At 35.1% G+C, this 20,200-nt stretch overlaps 1 protein-coding gene across 1 annotated transcript; it reads right to left on the bottom strand.

Annotated features, from left to right (window-relative positions):
- Positions 1-4,312: 4,312 nt before the first annotated feature.
- On the bottom strand, positions 4,313-20,127 carry SOCS4 (suppressor of cytokine signaling 4). The gene is made up of 2 exons (XM_059915717.1): positions 19,851-20,127; positions 4,313-7,804 (listed from the first exon to the last, which is right to left on the bottom strand). Exon 2 carries the CDS (start codon positions 7,710-7,712, stop codon positions 6,390-6,392), a length of 1,323 nt encoding a protein of 440 aa, XP_059771700.1. The 5' UTR covers positions 7,713-7,804; positions 19,851-20,127; the 3' UTR covers positions 4,313-6,389.
- Between the last annotated feature and the right edge of the window lie 73 nt (positions 20,128-20,200).

The following is a 20,200-nucleotide window of genomic DNA, read 5'->3' as shown; positions in this document are numbered from 1 at the left end:
GCGGTCTTTAGAGCCAGGCCTCGAAGCTGGCTAGGTGTGAATGCAGCCTAACCCCGGGACACTGATCCGTTGGCCAAAATTGGAGAGAGCTAAAAGCAATACAGGAAGGGGAAGACGTTTGCAAATGGCTTGACAAATCGATATTAACTACGGATGTCTTTGCAGATTTTTTTCTGATCAGTATTTCTTCTCCCACAGTTCAGTTTTGAATAAACCTTTACCTACCTACTCTGTGTCAGGTCCAAAAGATGATTGATTGACACATGGCCCCAGCCGTCAGGGAACATGCTAGCTAGTAATGAAGATGTCATAATTATGTGGTGTACAAAATACACACACAACACATACATATATTTTAATGTAAAAATTAAAAGTATGCAATATTCTTACAACATTTTACTTCTTTGTTTTCATTTGCTGTTAGTGGATCGGTGGGTGGACATTTTACTATAAACTTCTTAAACGAAGACTTGTTTGGGTTTACTCCACAGCACACATAATTCTCATTCTGAAAAATGAGCAACAGAGAAACTTCAAATACGTAAGCCTGGGTAAGACATGTTTTTGGTTAGGGGCAGTGGTCTATGGAAAATGATATCGCTAGTGTGAACTACCTACCCTGCCCTAATGGGAGGCAGTGAATCAGCAGTGCCTTGTGGCACGGGAAGCAGTGCCATAGGAAGCCTGAGGCAACAGTAAGTCAGCAAAATAGTGCTATATTTTTTTTGATATTTTGCTCATCATAGGGCTTTTTTTTTGCATTCGGATTTTTAAATGTTGCACAAAAAATTATTTTCATTACTGAGTTTATGGTCAAAAAAAGTTTGTGCCCACGTTGAGTGTCTCACTCTACTCCTGTTCACGTGCATTAGAGTGACCAACAGCCTCCAGCTTTTCCCATGTTCCCAGTCAATAACTGAGCATGGCGGGAGTTCTAGAGGTAGGCCATTCCTGTCCCATGTGGGCTCCTACAGGTAACCTGTTGGGAACTACATCCTCGCCTAGCATTTTTAGAACTACACTGCCCACCCTACCCAATGCTTCCTTCAGTTTCTTTTCACAGATGTCAGACCTGCAGTGTGGTATGAAGATTTCCCCACCTTCTCCTGCTCTCTTCCCCTTTATTCTTTGTGTGTGTATGTGTGTTTGTGTGGAAGCCCAGAGTCTTAACCACTGGACCGCCAGGGAAGTCCCTTTCTCTTTTATTCTTCATAGGTGTCCATCCCCCTTCAATAAATCTCTTGCACATTTAATCACATCTTGACATGTTTCTGGAAGACCCAAAATGACACAAAAAACTGAAAGGAAAATGTGTAATACAGATTTTAAAATTTCTCTTATATATGTTGAATGTGCCAGGTAACATACAGTACAATGTTTTTAAAACAAACTGCAAAGCCTTTGGATATTATATATGAAGCTTTAATTAATAAGAAACGAAAATTTATTCAGATCAATTTATTTGAACTCACATCCAAGAAGAAACATTCAACTTCAGGATTAGAAATAAAAATGGGAACACTCTACTTCTTTTTGGGTAAGGGGTGGATACAAGCCTGATAAGAGTACTAATAGCTTTGTGAAGTTACTACTTAAACTCTGTATATTCAAGTATATATCGAATGCGTACTTGGTTTATACAGAATTTATCCAATTCTAGCAAAGTCAGCATAATTTAAGTAAATCTCCTTGAGTTTTACACCCTCAAGTCTGAAAGCTTAGATTTGATTATAACCATGGCAAAAGTGATTATCTTTACTTCCTGCAAATGTAATCAACTTTTAAAATAACTTAGGCAAACATCAATTTCACACAAACCTTATTAAGGGTAGGAGGAAATTGCAACTGTTCATCTAATTGCAGAGTCTAAACCATAAATTCAAATTGTAACATTATCTTTACTGTCAAATAAGTCAAGAAAGCCTATTACAGACTAAAAGAAGTGAATGTGAATCTGCAGGGTCCACTAAGGGAATATGTTGAAAACCTATCATCACATTAGTACTTAACAGCTGTACAGAAATTATTTTCAAGTATGCTCCAAGGGTCACCTCTTAACGGAAGAATTAACCTTCAGGAAGTCAAGAGACAAGTATTATTATCTATATTTTATGTGCTAGGAAATGAAAGTAAAGAAAGATTTAGGATTGAGTAATCTATTCAAAATTAAAAAGTAAATCAAAAAGACTGGCTTTATTTGAAACAGGAGTCATGTGCCTTAAACTCCTTTCCATTGGGTTATATCCATTAGTCTACTATTCTATTTAGTCTACATTTCTATTTAGAAGCCAAACCATTTCCAAAATTACCTCCATTTTGTCTCTAATATATTCACGTGTTAAGAGTAGTATAGACTCCTGTAGTGTTGCTCATTTCTAGTAGACCATTAAAAAAGAAAAACCTCTTGTGCTTTCTGTTCAATCTTTAGAAATAAAAATGGATGTAAAACTGATTATGTAAAACTAAGATTGTAAAGATTTTCTTCCAAAGTAGAAACAATAATCTGCTTGACTTAAAATCTTTTATTCATTTGGGCATTAAATTACCTAACACACAATCTATTTTACATTTAAACACTGTTTCCCTTGTGTTATCTCCAGGAATGTTATATAATTAAGTCCACTTCCTGTGAAATTTGCTCTACCAAAATCAATATATAACCTATTTGACTCTGATTATAGCTAAAAGTGACAAAAAAGATTTTTAATGAAAACTAAGAGTATATTTGTAAGAGTTAGGTCTCAAGGCTTTTGTTTCATAGGAAGGAAGCTCTCTATTACATGGATCTATAAAATGATCCAAACTTCAGAGAGACAGGAAGCTGATAACTTGATTTATCTTCCTAATGGCTTTGGCTCATGAATAAATGATAATGGTTTGTGTTTTTCTTATAAAAAGAAATGTAATTTGTGTAATGATATGAGTCCTTTTTGCCACATTTGCCCTACTTTTTAAAAAAGGATTTCTAATTACTTAGACATTCTTTATATTATTTACAATAAGAAGTCAAATTTTTTAACTGAAAGCGATTTTTTTGACCACAGTTTGCCATTAGCTGACATTCAGGAAGGAACACAGGTCTGATCACCAAATCAATAAATCTAGCCACAGACTGACTAAAAGCTTCCTTTAATCTTCTTCCTATTAGGTCTTCCTTTAAATTAAACCATTCCCTCTGTGAATTATTTAAGTGAATGGCATGGTTATAGAAAGATCAGATATGATTCTTCATACAAAAATGCTCAAGGAACCTAAAAAATCCATTCAGCATGTTTCAGGAATTATAGTATGATCAAGATGCTGTAGCTTAAAAAAGGAGAGGGGGGCTTGCGGGTATTCCTGAAAGCTTCAGAGAGAAATAGAAAAGTCAAGTTTATTTCCTGGTTAGGGCAGGATGATTCCCAAAGCACATTTAAGTGTCTGGTCCAGACTAGCTATTAGTGATCAAGTAGTCCCCTTTCACTGTCAAGGCTTTCCCCTGAGGTAATGCCTAAAGTCTTAATTTTAATATTTTATCTTGTTTCTTTTAGCCCCATCCTCTCTCACCAGTACGTGCCACACATTTCCACCATGCTGAATGCTTTCTCAACTCTGAAATTTACACTTTTCAAACACTCACCATGTCCAACTTAGTTACAAAATTTATTGGGTTGGCCAAAAAGTTCTTTCGGGTTTTTCCATATACGATGAAAAACCCGAATGAACTTTTTGGCCAATCCAATATATTTAGATATATTTGTATCTTCCCACATTGTTCCTCTCAAAAATGATACTCATTTACTTACACATAATTTCGGTAATTACATTTTTAATGAGTTAAGTTTCTGAATACCAAATGCTCTTCCAAAGGTGTCCACAAGTCACTGAGAAAGGGTTAAACCTTTCTAAATTCCAATCCCTTCATGCTTTAAAAAATTTATTATTACTCTTCTTTTTCCTTCATGGTAAACAATTCCTTTCTCAAATCTTACATTTCTACTTTCCCAATTTCTTTTCTGTAGCAAATACCAAAGGAAAAAATACAAACCGTTTCAGCGTAAATGAGTCTCCTTCCTGCTCTCATTTACTAGATCACCTACTTCAAGGCTATATAAATGGCAGTATTTTGAAAATGTTAACAGCTATCAATACCTTGAAGTTGAAAAAATAAGAAAGCCAGAGAAAATATATCACAAGCAACCAGTTTGAATATACGAAAGGCTACTTAGATCTTGATTTTCATATAAATACTAATTTTTACCATTATAAAAGACAACGTAATATTTCATTTTTCTTTATAAAATTACCTTTTAACAGAATATTCATTAGCTAGTCATTCCTTAGGTTTTTCTGTATTGATAAAAAGTTATTTTTAAAAGAAAAATATTTAAAACAATATTGTTTCATAGAAACAGAAAGTCTCAATATCAAATTCTGATAAAAAACTATAATTATGGGTAGAGTCTTACCATACTATTAATTTTCTTTCACCAAAGATGGACATTTAGGAAGTGCTATATTGGTAAATAAGATAAGCTTCTCAGTGATCTACAAAAGCGCCACAATAAAGATGAGGTAGTATGAGACTGTCCCACTTTTGTAAAAGGGAAATATCATCTTTAGAAGAGATATTTATCCTGACATTGGTGTTGATATCCTGAGCCTCATCACTGCTAAGAGAGGTGCCATTTTAGTAGCTAACCCTCACTGGAACCAAGACAATCTTGAGATCACTGAGAAAAAATATGCTAGAAGACAATGGTAACAGATTTTCTTGTTTAATTTTGTGATAATTGCTAAAAATTTATTTTAAAGCAATTATTTTTAAATGCCATCTTTATGTTATCAGCAGAACTGCAGGAAAGGGAAATGCTACTTCAACATAAAAGCAATGATACTTAAGAAACATCTATTCTAACGTGGAAATCTGAGTCAAATTTCTTTCAATCCAGGTAGAAGCAGCTTCCTACTAGAGCTAAACTACCATCAAGAAATCAATTACTATGATATTAAAAATGCCAACTTGTACAAAGGGGTAAACAACTCACCAGAAGGAATAACTGTCTAGGAAATTTATTATTCACTGATTCTTTAAGAAAGAAGAGTATGCTATCATACCATCTATCTTATAACATTTCTAAAAATACTTCCCTGTTCTGGGGATGTTAAATTCAAAATATTACGCCTGGTGCCCAGTATTGTTCAGTATGGCATAAGCCACGTAGCTCTCAAAATGTTTCCATTTTTTTGAAGCCATACTGAAGACATGCTAGTTCTGAAAATAGTAATAATTATCTGAAACCTGAAGATCAAAACCAATATTAAGCTCCCTGAATACTGGGCTCCATGTTTACTTCTTGAATCTTTATTCAAGCTCAATTTAAAATAATGAAAAACTACCTAGGTCTCTTTGGTTACCAATGGAAATTTGTGGCTGTTTATAAACTGTGGCATCTCTCCAAACTAACAGGCTCAGAGTTTCTAAAAAAGAGCTAAGCAGAAGCAACAGTTCATAAGTAAATACAGAAAAACCTCAGTTGCGTTATTACTTTAGTAGCTACTAGTTACTAATAGTGTTATCATTATTTTTAAAGCTTCCAGTGAGAAAGGAACAATACTTATGTTCTGAAGATGGTAACTCTTCCAAGTGTGAGAGAAAGATCTACTCAAGGAATAATAAATGACCATGCCACATTATAGAAGAATAAATTCACCCCCAAAATATCATGTCCTCATTTGATTCTTACTGACCTGATTAATCAAATTTAGTAATTCTGCTTTACAGTTAATATTTAAAATGAAAACACATGAAGTTTGATTTTAGGCCATTTTGCTAACCTTTAACATCCCTATTAGTAAATTATAAAAGTCAATTACATTAGTATGGACTGTAAATTACAACACACTCAGCTTTACTGAAGACTTTTAAAACAACTGAAAAGGATGATGGGGAAACTATATCTTATGTATAGGAATGCCAATGGCATAGGATAACAAAGCATTTTATATGTAAGAAAGGACAGGATTATTTTTAAAGAACAGTATGAAATACAGATTATTTAACTGTGTTTGCAATGCCTACCCAACTTCAAATATCCCTGGATCATATGCAAATTACAGTTAAGAAAAGAAAAAAATTAAGTATACAATCTACATAGTGAAAACAAAAACCAAACACCTAGTCAAAAATATCCATTAACTCCTAGTGTGTAACAATTATTAAACAATTATTATTGTTAAACAATTATTGTATCCTAAGAAAAATAAACTGATCTGGAAGTAAAATTTAGGGCATAAGTTTATTTTGGACTTCAACTGCCCCTGTAGAAAAATTCAAAGTGGCATAATAAGAAAAATAAAATATTAAATGAAAATATGTATATAATCACTCCCGTGTTCCTACCCTTTTCCTAGCATTGTTGTTCTGGTGCATCAATCCTGAGTACTCTAACTTTTGATTTATAGTGATATTCTTTCAGATATAATTTCATGGAAGAAGGAATTGGAAGGGCATCAATGCCATCATAAGTTGTACAGTTACAAATAACTGTTCTGCATATATGCTGCAGGGGAAAGGGGAAAGTCCGAATTAAAGGAGTGGATAAAAGTGGTTCGAAGAACATACAGGCACTCGGGTCCTTATAATGCTCTAGGAGCCCAGTAATGTCAGGAGAATGGAAGACACAAGGATCATGTGCATCAAAGCTAAAGTTGTGATTCCACTGTTCAATTCTAGCATGAAGAGAACGACTATAGCGTCTAAAACTAACGGAGAATAAATAGTCTTCCTGTGCTGAATCTCGCAGTAAAAAGGTACCCTCTGGTTTTCCGTCTAGTAGAGCTTCAGCTGCATATTTATCCATAACGCCCCAGTAACATGGATTATTATTGATCTGAAGGAGGTCTGGTACAAGACAGTGGACATAATCAATCTGGGTATGGTACTTAGGAGGTGTTTCCAGTTGCAGGATTTCTTCATCAATTTCCCATTTGGGTTTGTTTCTTTTCCTGGAACTTGTGCAAAGTGTTATAATTTCATCATCTGAATCCATATCACTATCTTCTATACTGTTATTTGAAGCCAGGTTCATTATAGAGCCAGTCCCAGAACCACCTCTACCTGAAGAATCGTTATTGGTTACGACACAGGGCTGAACACTGGTATGTGAGAAGCAGTTGACCTCTTCCATGTTTCTTCGTTGTTTTAGTTGACCATCCCTCAATTCAGTCTGAGACAAGTCTGTGCTTACCCATTCATCTGATTTGGGACTTATAGGAGCAGTGTGTCGTTTAATAAAATGCCACCTAAAGGCTAAATCTGATCGAGGTGGGAAAGGACACTTATCTAACATGAGTTCACTGATATGAATTTTTCTTTTAGACGGAAGCCCTGAAGAGTGCCGACTACTACAATTCTTTATTGGAAAACACTGCCCCACAGCATCTTGCAGTTTCTGTTTAAGAGATCGGCCTAAAAATCTATGCCCACAGGAATGATCTAAATCCAACTCGATAGATGAACAGCTGTGCTTCCTTTCTTGGCTCCTTAAAGGAACTTCAGTTTTCTCTACAGCACTCACTGTTTCAGCATCTGAACAACTTTCACTCTTTTTTGACCAAGATAACTTCTTTCCACTCCATACATAACCATCCTTTCTGTCAGCACTTCGACTCCGACTAGTTTTGGGCCTTACATCTACATTTTTACTATTACTTTCACTATTTTCTGCCATTTTAACAAACTGTCCACAAATTCCAGTGTTATAAATACTGCTCTTTCAGTTTTTCCGGTAGAATGTTTCTTCTGGGCACTTTCTGGATATATCTAAGGAAAAAAAAGATCATTAAACGTTTGTCATTAACATTGTACAGATTATATATCAAGCCCCAATTATACGTAAGATGAAAAGATAAAAAAAGATAATTAATACATTAAAAACAAACTACTGGAAATGTTGGAAGGCAGTTCCAAGATATTTTCTTCCCACTTAAATAAACTACTTTACCTTATGCTAATAATTCCATAGTGCCATGGAGTCAAGAATCTGAGTTCTTTTCCCACAGCTAGTTTCGATGTGAATCAAAAAAGCTAAGCATCCTCTCAGCCAAAATATATGTCTGAAAGGTGAACAATTTCTGGTTTTGAGGTACATCTTATGCCAATCTCTCCTCCCCTTATTTTTTAATTTCACAGCAGACCAGGAAATTCTTTGTTAAGAGATGAGAAACCTATGAGCTGGTGTTTGATGACCACTACCCTCCTTCTCTCTCCTTGTTTTCTTTCCTATTGATTGAAAATACGAACAGTTTTAAGTTATAAAAGCTGTTAAGAATTTATTAAATAAATAATCACCACTGAATAGTAGGAATGTCATGCAAGAATTCCCAATGCAATTTTTGTCAACTCATTTAAATATTTGGTCAACTTCACTATCAGTCTAGGCAGTTTGTAGAAAATTTGGAATTGGATAAAAATTTGTTATTTTATACACACACACACACACACTTCCTTATATTCTTCTTGATAATTTCAAAAAACAAGCAGATAAAGTTCTATAGGACAATGCCTTTCCTATGAAATTGGCCAGATATACTAGAATTTATAATGTAAATAAAGTTTTATTAAGACTAATAGTAATGATTGGTCGTAGGTAGAAACTACTTACCTATTCTTAGATGGAAAAAGATTTAAGCCCAGAACTGGGGGGAGGGATTCTATAATCTCAAATATTTTACAAGTGAAAGTTGAATTTTGAGACTGAGAAAATCAGTTGTACTCAACATTCTGATCATGATTAAGCTTCTGATTATATCAGAGGAACATTAACAATCCCAACAGTCAAGTAAATGTTTAGAGCTATGTGAATCTATTTTCATAGCAGTAGGGTTTGAAACAAACATCTGCAGAGGCAAATATGATTGGGAAGTGCTTAAAAGTGTGAACTAATGATACAGGCTTGCCATATAAAGTACCCCATTACTAAACAATGAATAGCATCGGGTGATTATACTTATTATTTTGATTTAGTGAGCTCACTGGTACATAATCATTTAAAATCCACAGGGAAAAAATATTTGAAAATCTAAATTTGAAAGAAACATCATCACTTAGTATACCAAAATTATATTCAACAGCATGTCTTGGTTGTTCATTGACTAAATTCCACTGAACAAAAATAAACAGGCAGAAGCTACAAAGTAGGCTGAAGAAAATGAAGAGTCAGTGATCAGAAGAGACGCTTGTTACTAACAGCTTACACTTATATTTTTCAAATAAAAAAATAAAAAGGAGCCCCAAGCAGATATTTTTTTGTTAACACTACATACTTTCAACTTTTTTATTCAGCATAATAATGTGAAAAGTATATCATGTAAGGTTTAAAATACCTGGTGTTTTTATTTACTTTAAAAATATCAAAATAGCAGATTATTAACTCTATGATCAACTTTACTCCACTGGGTGTGAGCATCTTCATCTTCCTTTATTTCTATATCAGAGTTAAGTCTGTACCTCTGCTCTCTCTCTTTTTTTTTTAAACATCTTTATTGGAGTATAATTGTTTTACAATGGTGTGTTAGTTTCTGCTGTATAACAAAGTGAATCAGCTATACATATACATATATCCCCATATCTCCTCCCTCTTGCGTATCCCTCCACCCTCCCTATCCCACCCCGTACCTCTGCTCTTGATTACATTCCCACCTTTACCAGGGCCTGCTTCCATTGCTAGCTCTTAACTTCTCTCTGCCTTCAAAAACAACCAAGTCTCCTATAAACTCTTTTAGTGATTCCAATGCTTCCTTTGGTTATAATTGCTGATTTCCATATTAAATTTCTTAATGAGTAGTATAACTTGATTTCCTCTCAAAAAGAAAATAGTTTTGTTTTTCTCTAGTTATGAAAGAAATAATGATCCAGTTTAAAATGGCTATGTGAAAATCTTTTTGCTCCATCTTTCTCTCAGAAGTCAGCCCAAAACAAGGGAAAATGAGAAATAAAAACAAACCTCATCTTCAATGAAACTAGCAGATATCTATAACCTGAGTGACAAAATACAAGGACAGAAAATGAACAGAGGAGCAACGACTGACTCAGCAGCGGAGAGGAAGGTGACACCAGGCACAAAGGCAATGTTGATGAGAAGCAAGCCAACAGAGCAGGCAAAGTCCAGGACACCCAGAGGTACCAGGTGCTACAGAAAGTATGGATGGAGAACAGGGCAGAAAATGGGGAGGTAGGTTGAAAACTTGCGTACGTGCAGTTAGATCTCTCTGGTTGTTACTCTCATACTTAGAGGAGATGGGAAATTTATCAATGTTATTTGGAGAAACTGAACCAGAGAGGCTCAGGACTTTGGATACTAGGCATGGTGAGGATAGATGGGAGGCTTGGGACTAAAATCAGAAAGAAAATTCCCTGCTCTCTTCTTCCATCCAGCTTCTAGAACTCCAGCAGCCAAACTTACACCTCCTAATAGGAGACTGGAAGATACTATGCTGGAGAAACAGAATGGCCAAAGAGGAGAGACCTATAGATGCTGATAACTGGAAATCCTCCAATAAAAAGCTGGAGGGCCACCCCAGCATACTGTGAAGCTCATCCATCCATAAGCCCAGCCTACGTACATAGTGCTTTCAGGCAGCACTGTTGTGCTTCATTTACTCTAGAATATGACAGGTCACCAGACTTTTGAGGAAAGCCTCTAAAATAAACAAGCGACTAAAACAAAGAACTTGGAGAAAAAAGTAACCATGAAAGCAGCAGGAAATAAAATAGATTTCTTCCAAGTTAAGAGAATATATTACACCAATGAATAAAATGAGGTAGGGACAATCAGAGAATAAGAAAAATTTGGAAATTAAAACCATGATTGCAGGAAAAAAAATATTCAATAGGAAAGTTGGAGGTAAGCTGAGGAAATAATAGGAAAGAGGAAAAAAATGGTTAACTAGACAGAGAAGATAAGAAAATTAGAGGATCAATACAGACACTTCACAGAAAGTAACAAAATGGAGAGGGAAATTATAAAAGAAAATATATTAGAAAATTTCCCAGAACTGAAGGACATGAGTCTCCATACAGAGGGAGCACAATGAGTGCCCCACACAAGAGGAAATACACAGCAAGTTACATTATTCTAAAATGTTAGAACCTTAGAGATAAAGAGGTGATACCAAAGTCTTCCTACCTTATAGACAACAATACTATAAGTACTGTATGCTTATAAATCTGTTAAAGAGAGTAGACCTTGTGTTAAGTGTTCAATCAATCGATTTATGTATGTAACCCAGCCAAAAAAAAAAAAAATCCTTCCTGAGGGAAAACAGTCACAAAGGACTGTAAATAAAATAGCATCTGTTTTCTCAACAGTAAGTAACAGTGGAAGCTAGGGGATAGTTTCCAACCTTGAAGATAACCAGCCTAACAATCAATCAAATAGGATAAAATAAAGAAATTTTCAGACATGCAAAGTAACAACAATTTTACCTCATATTGGAGGATGTGCTCTTCTAAAATTAGAGTGTAAACCCAAAACAAATGGCATAACATAGGAAACAAGGTGTTTAACATATGAGAAAGGAAATGTGAATTCCTGGGATGATTAAGAAGGGAAGTTTCCAGACAACAGGGTGTTTGGTGCTGCTAGAGAGCAACTAGTTCATATAACCACATAAGGACGTAAGGCTCTTTGTGTAATAAGAGAATGGAAAGAGAGTAAGGAGACTAAAAGAGAGGTAAATCCTCATCTATCAGAAGAGGAACTCAACCAATAATGTCTAATAATTGACGCATCAAGAGAGAAGTATAAGCATATGATTTAGAAATGTGAAGATAAATATCAGAGAAACAGAAATTATGAAAGTAGAAGCCTTTGAGATGGGTAGGAGAGGAATGCAGCATTTCTTAGCTTATCTAAGCTTTTCAGCTTAATTTAACTTGAACCTATGTACACATATCATTTTGATGACCATAAATAAAAATAACAGTACTTTATACTCACTGTGAAAAATTCAAATTTAAAGTTATGAAGAAAAAAGTAAAAACTATCCATAGTCCTACCACCCAGCAGTAACCATTATAACATTTTCAGTATCTCTATACATGTACATGACAAGGATGCAGTTCCATAGCACAATGATGGCAGGCATTAGAAATATAGTTTGAGTCCAGTTTATTTTGTACTAGCCATATGACCTTGAAACCTCAGTTTCTTCATCTGTAAAATGGAGATACTGATGCTATCTATTTCATTAGGCTGGTGGGAATTAAATGAAATAATGTATGTGAAGTATATACTTAGCTCAGATTCTAAATGTACCAAGTATACAATAAAGTTTAACATATTTTTTCTTTTTTAAAAAAAGAAACAGATATAACATATGTTTTATTATAGCATCCACGCCAGTTTTATAGAAATAGTTCATAAAGGAAGAAATCACAGAAATACCTCTGTCTCTAGCCCATGCTAACTATTAAGTTTATAAGCAAATATAATTTTCAGGATGATAACTAATGTTTCAAAATAAAAAAGGATCGATACACTAGATATAGCTGAAACTCAACAGACCATGAAGCTATAGAACAATTTGACATTTTCCCTCAGAGAACTGATTTCCAGCCTTACTCTATACAAGTTTACATGCTAACATAACAGATTTACTTTAGCAAGGCTTACCAACTTGTACATAATAGGTAGCAATCCATGAAGTATCTCTGGATTTTAGGTTAATTCTTCTTACATACGCTAATGCTACAGGGATCCATAAAATAAAGCAAAAAATGCCATTGCCCTAGATGAATTTTCCATACATTTACCTGTACTTAAAGAGTTAATGCATAGAAAATCTTCTTCTGACTGGTTATCTTTTTGTACCTAAGAACTACAGCCTTATATAAATTTTACATAGCATTCTTGTGATAGAAAACTGAGTTCATGCTTCAGAAGTCCCACTTTTATAAATTGTTATGGTAAAAAACATATTTGGTAAAATATACCGCATCACTATATGGGCCAGAATGTCACTTAATGTTGTAATCTTCAAAGTAGGAAGAAAAATTAACTTCTATTTATACTTGTCTAAAAATTAGAAAACTTAAAATTTATGAATATTGAATATATGATTGACAATGTTCCCATCACTCATTGTGAGATGGTTATTTGTCTGATGAGGTGCTATTCCTGAGGGAAGAGTGGGAGATCCAAAAAGCTAAGGACTTGATGGCAACCCTCTCCATTTCTTTGTGTACTTTTAGTGCACCGCAACTGATTCCATGTTGCTGGAATACATTTGTGGATTATATTATCTTACATAAGAGAATCTTTACAATACTTTGTAAATAGACATGATCACAGAAATTTTATAACACACGAGGTTTGCTAGTTATCTCAGGGCAAAGTACTTAAGTTGCTGAAATTTTAAGACAAGTTATGTATTTTTCTTTTACAAAATGACAAGTGTTCTAAGTTTGATGACCTTTATTGGGATAATAAGTTGCTCTGAGAAGCTACTTAGCAGATACATTACGAAAAAAGGCAAAACAAAACATTTAACTGGTCTCTTCATGGTTCAGGTAACTTAAAAAAAAACTTATGCTATGGTGAGATCTTTTTAGAAAAAAAGATATTCAGAATTTCCTTCACTATCACATGATTTTATTATAATAATGATAAAAATGCATTCATGCATATAACTCTCGCATCTTTACACTTTAAACAGATGGCAAAAGATCTTCTAATCTCTTCCAAAAGTTGCATTAAATCAAAATTCATAAAATTAAAAAAATTCAATCACATTGCTCTCAATAAAAATAACATTATTAATTTTTAAACATCTTTATTGGCGTATAATTGCTTTACAATGTTGTGTTAACATTATTAATTTTTAGTGAAAAAATTTTTTTATTTTTAAAGACTAAAAATGAGTTTTAAAAAAGTGCTTTTGGTGTCTTGCCTATACATGTAAAATCTGAATGTTAAAAAAAAGTGTAAGGTTCTGAACCTGAATGAGTCCTTTCAAATACCCTATCATTAATTGTTGGAATTTTATACAAACTTTGTAGAAATGAAGTAGAAGATGAGATACAAAATGGAAAAAAGTGACTTTAATACCATCTTTATGTAGTATAGAAATCAACGATGATACTTTGAAAAGTGTTCACAAATCAACAATCTTTGTCAGTAACTGCAAAGAAGCTCTTTTTTTTTTTTTAAAGAGGATGAAAGAATCACTTGGGAGAAAGTTGCTTTGACTCTTGATTCAATAATTAATTTTTTATGAAGGCATCTAAGTTACAATGCCCTGGGGGAATACACAGTGACTTTTTAAAATTGTTATTTCTTAATGAGCAAGAGGCAAATGTCTAAAGCAAGTTTATTTAAACCTTTTTCAAAAAATCAAGTTCTTGGATTCACTAGCCATTTGATCCCAGGTTCTATAATCAATTGCACTGAACAGTGATAAAGGAATGAATACCCAAATGTGACCCTTCTATGCTAACAACAGATTTAAGTAACATTTAGTTAGTACTCTTGAATAAGGTTGAGAAGGTGATTTTAATTCAAATTCCCATTGAAAACTTTTTTTAAAGCCAGTAATTAAAGGGTTAAACTTCATTCATCTAGAAACTTCATTGTATTCTCTATGATGTTGGATAATAGAGCATTATTGTACATATTAATCATTCATTGAACTACTGTGTCTACGATGCTGATGTCTACCTAAGGCCAGAATTCATGTAAATATGAAATTTGATGTTATAAAGAATAATTTACTATACTACAAAGAATTCACAAATAAATTATTATTCTGGAAGTTATTGAACCCTGGGAATTTCCTTATCCAATCTGTGATTCCAAAGTGTACCTGCCATTAGGTGTCCCCAACTCCTTGAATGCATTCTGGTCATAGTGCATGTTATCTGAATTGGATTCTGTGGGTTAGAGCCCTTGATGTTTGATCATCGCCTAATATTTGAGTCGGATTCTACGGGAACACTTAAGAGTCCATGAATGGAATATACCGGATAGTACAAGATAGGTAAATTCTTCGGAATGTTAATGAAAAAACATAAAAAATGGGTTTGTTCAAATGAGAAACATCTCTGAACTATAAAGTGTTTTTTTCTCATTACGAAAGCAATAGAGGTTCATTTTCCAGTAAATATTTTAAAATATCTCCTTTTTCATGCTACCAAGCCATGGCTCTTGGGACTTAACTGGATTTATTTGGGAAAACAAACAAACATAAACACACACACACACACACACACACACACACACACACTGATTAGCACCACTACACCCTTACTTCCCTTCTCCAAACTTTCTCCACTTACTTTCCTAATTATATTTTGCTTATGTCAGTGTCCCCCAATTTGAACTCCTGTGTACACTAGTGCTAAAAGATGTTAATATATACATGTTCTAGAGAAACAGAGGTTTCCTTATTAAACAAGTTCGGGAATCACTTCCCCTCTGAAAGATTACAAGGCACCTTTAGCAAAAGGTTCCAAGAGGTCCTTCAGTTAAGAAACCTGCTTAAAGCCACAGTTTCCTTTATTTAACTCATCATAGAGCCATTCTGTGGAAGAAACTGTGGGAGAAACATTAACTTGGGCTAACATTAAAATAAGTGTACATTCCCTGAGCATGCTAGCTAAAGATAAAGAGAAATGTCTAGGACCTGTCACTGAAGAGGGTTAATTTAGTGTGAAGAGGGAACAGAAAACTAAGAGCTGGCACTATAAACTTCTAAAAGCGCAAGAACCAGGACTTCCCTGGTGGCACAGTGGTTAAGAATCCACCTGCTAACGCAGGGGACACGGGTTCGAGCCCGGGTCCGGGGAAGATCCTACTTGCCGCGGAGCAACTAAGCCCATGTACCACAACTACTGAATCTGTACTCTAGAGCCCACAAGCCACAACTACTGAAGCCCGCCCGCCTAGAGCCCGTGCTCTGCAACACGAGAAGCCACCACAATGAGAAGCCCATGTACCGCAACAAAGAGTAGACCCCGCTCGCCGCAACTAGAGAAAACCTGTGCACAGCAATGAAGACACAACGCAGCCAAAGATAAAAATAAAATAAATAAATTTATTTAAAAAAAAAAATTAAAAGCGCAAGAACCTTAACAGAATCTTAGAAACCAGACTATTTAAGATATTCGATTGTGACTCTTAGAGAATAAACTGGATTGTACAGATGTACTTCTTCCTTTCAATTTGTAATTTTTTAATTATAAAAATAATATATGCTCATTATAAAATATATGGAACATTCAGAAAAGTTCAAAAAGGAGGAAAAAAACCTGTAATTCAATTACCTAGAGGCAATCAATTTAGACATTTTGGCCAATTTCCTTGTAGTCTTTCTTTCTATGAGTGCAATTTAGTCTAAAGAGGAAATTTTTAAGTTATAAAGATCTATAAAAAATTAACAATCTAGTTTTTCACTATACCATATTTAAAAATGAAGCATGGTACAGATGAAACAACAGCATGAGTTGCTAAATCATCAAACATGATTTAAAATTTAGACTTTGTCACTTACTAGCTATCTCTCCTGATTTTTAGAATCTCATTTAGCTTCAGTGTTCACATTGTTAAATCTGGATACTGTCAGCTGCCCCAAGTTTTTACTGCCAGGATTAAAATCTATGAAAGCAGCATACATTGAGCTTAATGAGAATACATACTATGTTCTGTAACACGTTCTGTCTTCTCAGAACCTTCCATGTAGAATAAGCTAATTTCTAAAAATGAGAGATGGGAAAGTGGCAAACTTAAGGAAAAAGAATGAAAGGAAACAAAGGCTACATATAGGGCTAGAAAATCCAGACAAAAACATATCTCAAAAACCTGAGGCTGAGGATGCTTTGGCATTTCTGAAATATCATAAAGCACTTTCTATTACTCCTGATACTAAACATGTTCTTTTAAAAAGTGTTTTTAAGCTTTAAATTCTTGAAAAGTAGTATGGGTGTAAATAACCAAACTTAATTATAAAAGTTTGTAATTTCTTACAAGCTAACTTAGTAAATAAACAGATTTCAACAGAAATAGTAGGCAAAGTTTTTTAAAAAAAAACTGATCATAGATTATTCTTTTCATAGTTTTATGATAACTATGTATGATTACATTTAAGCTTGGGTTAACAAGTTTTACCTACAAACTAGCATAATGTTATTCTAGAATTAAATAAAATTGTTCTCATGTTCTGATAAAACTAAATTCTAAGTTTTATGGCAACAGTTATGACTTGGAGAGGCAGTATGGTAGACTACTTGGATCAGAAGTTAATAGACCTGGGTTCTATTTCTAGTTCAGACAGTTGGTTAGGTGTGTGACCTTGGACAACTCACAACCTTTCTGAGCCTTGGGTTTTTTCATTCATAAAACAATGATAATCTCTGTCTCACTGTGGTAAGGATCCACTGCCACTGTAACAACACAAGAGTCAAATATTAGAAACTGGGATAGGAACTGGGTAGGTTGAGAGTAGGACTTTCCTGTATTCCCTTTTATACCTTAGAAAGTTTATACATGCACAAGTATTATTTACCCTAAAAATAAATTAAATAGGCTGGTAAGATTCAGGACACTTTCAGAGATATAAAAATCTTCAGATTTCTAAACTGCCTTCAATGTTGTTTTTCAATACTCTGTTCTCAGTTTTGTTATTACTCTCTTCTTCTAGCCTTATCTTTTATAGGATTAATAATGTTTACATCAAATATCAATACATATTTTATTAAAAAGGAATTTAAAAAACTCCTCTCATAAGGCAATACTGATATGCTTCCTGGATAAACTAAGATTATATGTCATTATTATTTATATAGATAATACTGCCACAAGTAGAATGGTAATATATTCATGCTTTCTCACCCTACTGTCCTTGAGAACAACAATATTTGTGAGCCTAAGGGTACTAAGCATGGTCACAACAGAGAAACGGTAACTAACCTTCACTGCAATTGAAGCTGCGACCTTGGCATGATTTTCAGTGAGTCCATTCAGCGCTCCACTCCTATGAGACATGTACCTGACAGCCACATTGGTGACGGACAGCTACACTGGTTTCTTTTTAAAAGCTATATTATCTTAAATAACCAGGCAATTTAACTAAGATTTAAGTTACACATTTCATTACCACACTATTGTCTTGTACATATTATTTGAATGTCTGTTTCCCTCACCAAGATCATGAATTCACTGAGGACATTAAAATTTGTCTTTTTAAAATCTGACTGAAACAGAAATGGACACGTGAAAACATACTGGCAAAAGCAAGAATACATCTTTTAACATTTGAAAAAATTTACTGGATAATGATTCAGACAACTCCATTTTAAATGAAACCATTAAATGCCCACCCAAAGTACCCCATTAATAACACAAGACAATTAGTTTTATACATCCATGAGTATCTTCTATATACTATAACAATTCTATGGAAGAAGGGGTCATCTTCATTTTAGAGATGAGGAATCTGACATTCAATAAAAGTAAAGAAGTATATTCAAGGTCACACGAGTAACTGTCAGAGTCAAAATTAAAATCTAGGGTTGTTCAACTCTAAGGCCCTAGCTCTTTCCATACATGTGAAATTTGTAAAAAAAAAACCCCAAAAAACAAAAAAACAAAACAAAAACCCCTATGAATCAAACGTGTTCATTGCTAAAGCAGAGTGAAAGGAGAGAAGCGCAAACACCATTCATAGTTTTAAAGTCACATGGTGTTACATATTTTATAGTTACGGCATTTTATAGCTATAAATCTTGTTCCAAATTGGCAGATTCTTCTTATGCTGAGCTCTGAAAAGCACTACACTGAAATCTCATGATGATTTATTTGATGTATTATCGGACTTCTTCTTGAACCCGTCTATCCAGTGATAATTGGATTTAAAAAAAATTAGAAATCAGTCTATCTAAACAACGAATGCTCTCCAAATAAAATTAAGTCACGCGGAAAGAATCATCTCAGGTATTTTTTGCTCTTGTGGGAAATCAAGGATAGGTTGGTTATTTTTCCACAAATCCCAAGTTCTTTTTCAGCCAATCACTCTTCCTCTTCATTCACGTACCAAACCTCAGTGTCTAGCAAGCCTATTTGGAGCCCTAGTACTCAAAGCAACACCCTTCACAATGCCACCACGGTAAGAACTATACCACGGTTTGTCTAAATGTGTTTGCAACTTTTCCCAATGGAACTAGACTGAAAAACAATGGGGAAAACTCTACAACAGAAAAACGTTTCTCTTATGTCATAAACAAGTTCCGATTGAGACTAGAAGGTGGGTAGCACGAAAAATATCATTGTGAAGGTTTTAATCAGAGACCGGTCTCCCAACATGGAGAACGTGAAGACCCAAGCAGAGCATAAACTTAATGGCCAAGACCTTAGCAAAGATTGTAAGGATCGAAGGAAGTATTCAACAATATACTTTAGTTCTAGCTCTTCTTTTATATCTAAATATGCACTTCAGTGAACTTTAGGTTGGGTTTGAATAGGGAAACCCGAATTACTTTCTTCTTAAGGGATATGTGTAAAATGTCCTATAGAATAAGCATTAATGTACACGCCAGACCTCCAGGAACCATGAACTGAGATTAAGTCTTCCCTCCTTTATCGGTATAGGAATGACAAGATGAAGGCGCCAAGGATGCCAAGATTAAAGGCTTGAGAAGGGTCTCGGCTTCCTTTTCTCGAAAGAACATGCCCAAACATCTCGTTCTCTAGCCGGGTCCCAAGGAGGGGCTGGACCCGTACGGGGACCCGGATATGGCTGCCTGTGAGGAGCGCCCGGAAAGTAGAAGCAGACCCCGCTGGGCAAGGCCAAGCAGCAACCACCCTTCCCCCACTCACCTCTCGGAGCGCAGTTTAACTGGGGCTGTCCGAGTGACTGCCGCCATCACCACCGCCATCACTCTGGGTGCTCGCTAAGCTGGAGAAGGGAGACCCAACCACTCCGGCACCTCATGTAGGTCCTCTAAGGCGGATGCCCGTCTGCAAGCCCCCACCCTTCGGTGCGGGGTTCTCATCTCAGACGTCGCAGTCACCGCCTCCACCTGCTTCGCCGGCGCTGCCACCACTTCCGTGTTCGGGTCCCTCCCTTTCTTCCTCACTCCCCCAGCAACCGGCTTTTTCCCAGCCGGCGGGCGCGCAGCTGACGCCACCGCCCAGCGACCTGGGTCGGGACCGCGCCGGGCGTGGGC

This window comes from Balaenoptera ricei, chromosome 2 (assembly GCF_028023285.1).
Source record: "Balaenoptera ricei isolate mBalRic1 chromosome 2, mBalRic1.hap2, whole genome shotgun sequence".
In the NCBI taxonomy this organism is placed as follows: domain Eukaryota; kingdom Metazoa; phylum Chordata; class Mammalia; order Artiodactyla; family Balaenopteridae; genus Balaenoptera; species Balaenoptera ricei.
Note: the sequence above shows the minus strand (reverse complement) of the source record. Positions and strands in the feature narration are given on the sequence as shown.

Excerpts from the sequence above, each read along its gene's own strand:
- SOCS4 (XM_059915717.1), bottom strand. The coding sequence starts at position 7,712 with ATGGCAGAAAATAGTGAAAGTAATAGTAAAAATGTAGATGTAAGGCCC.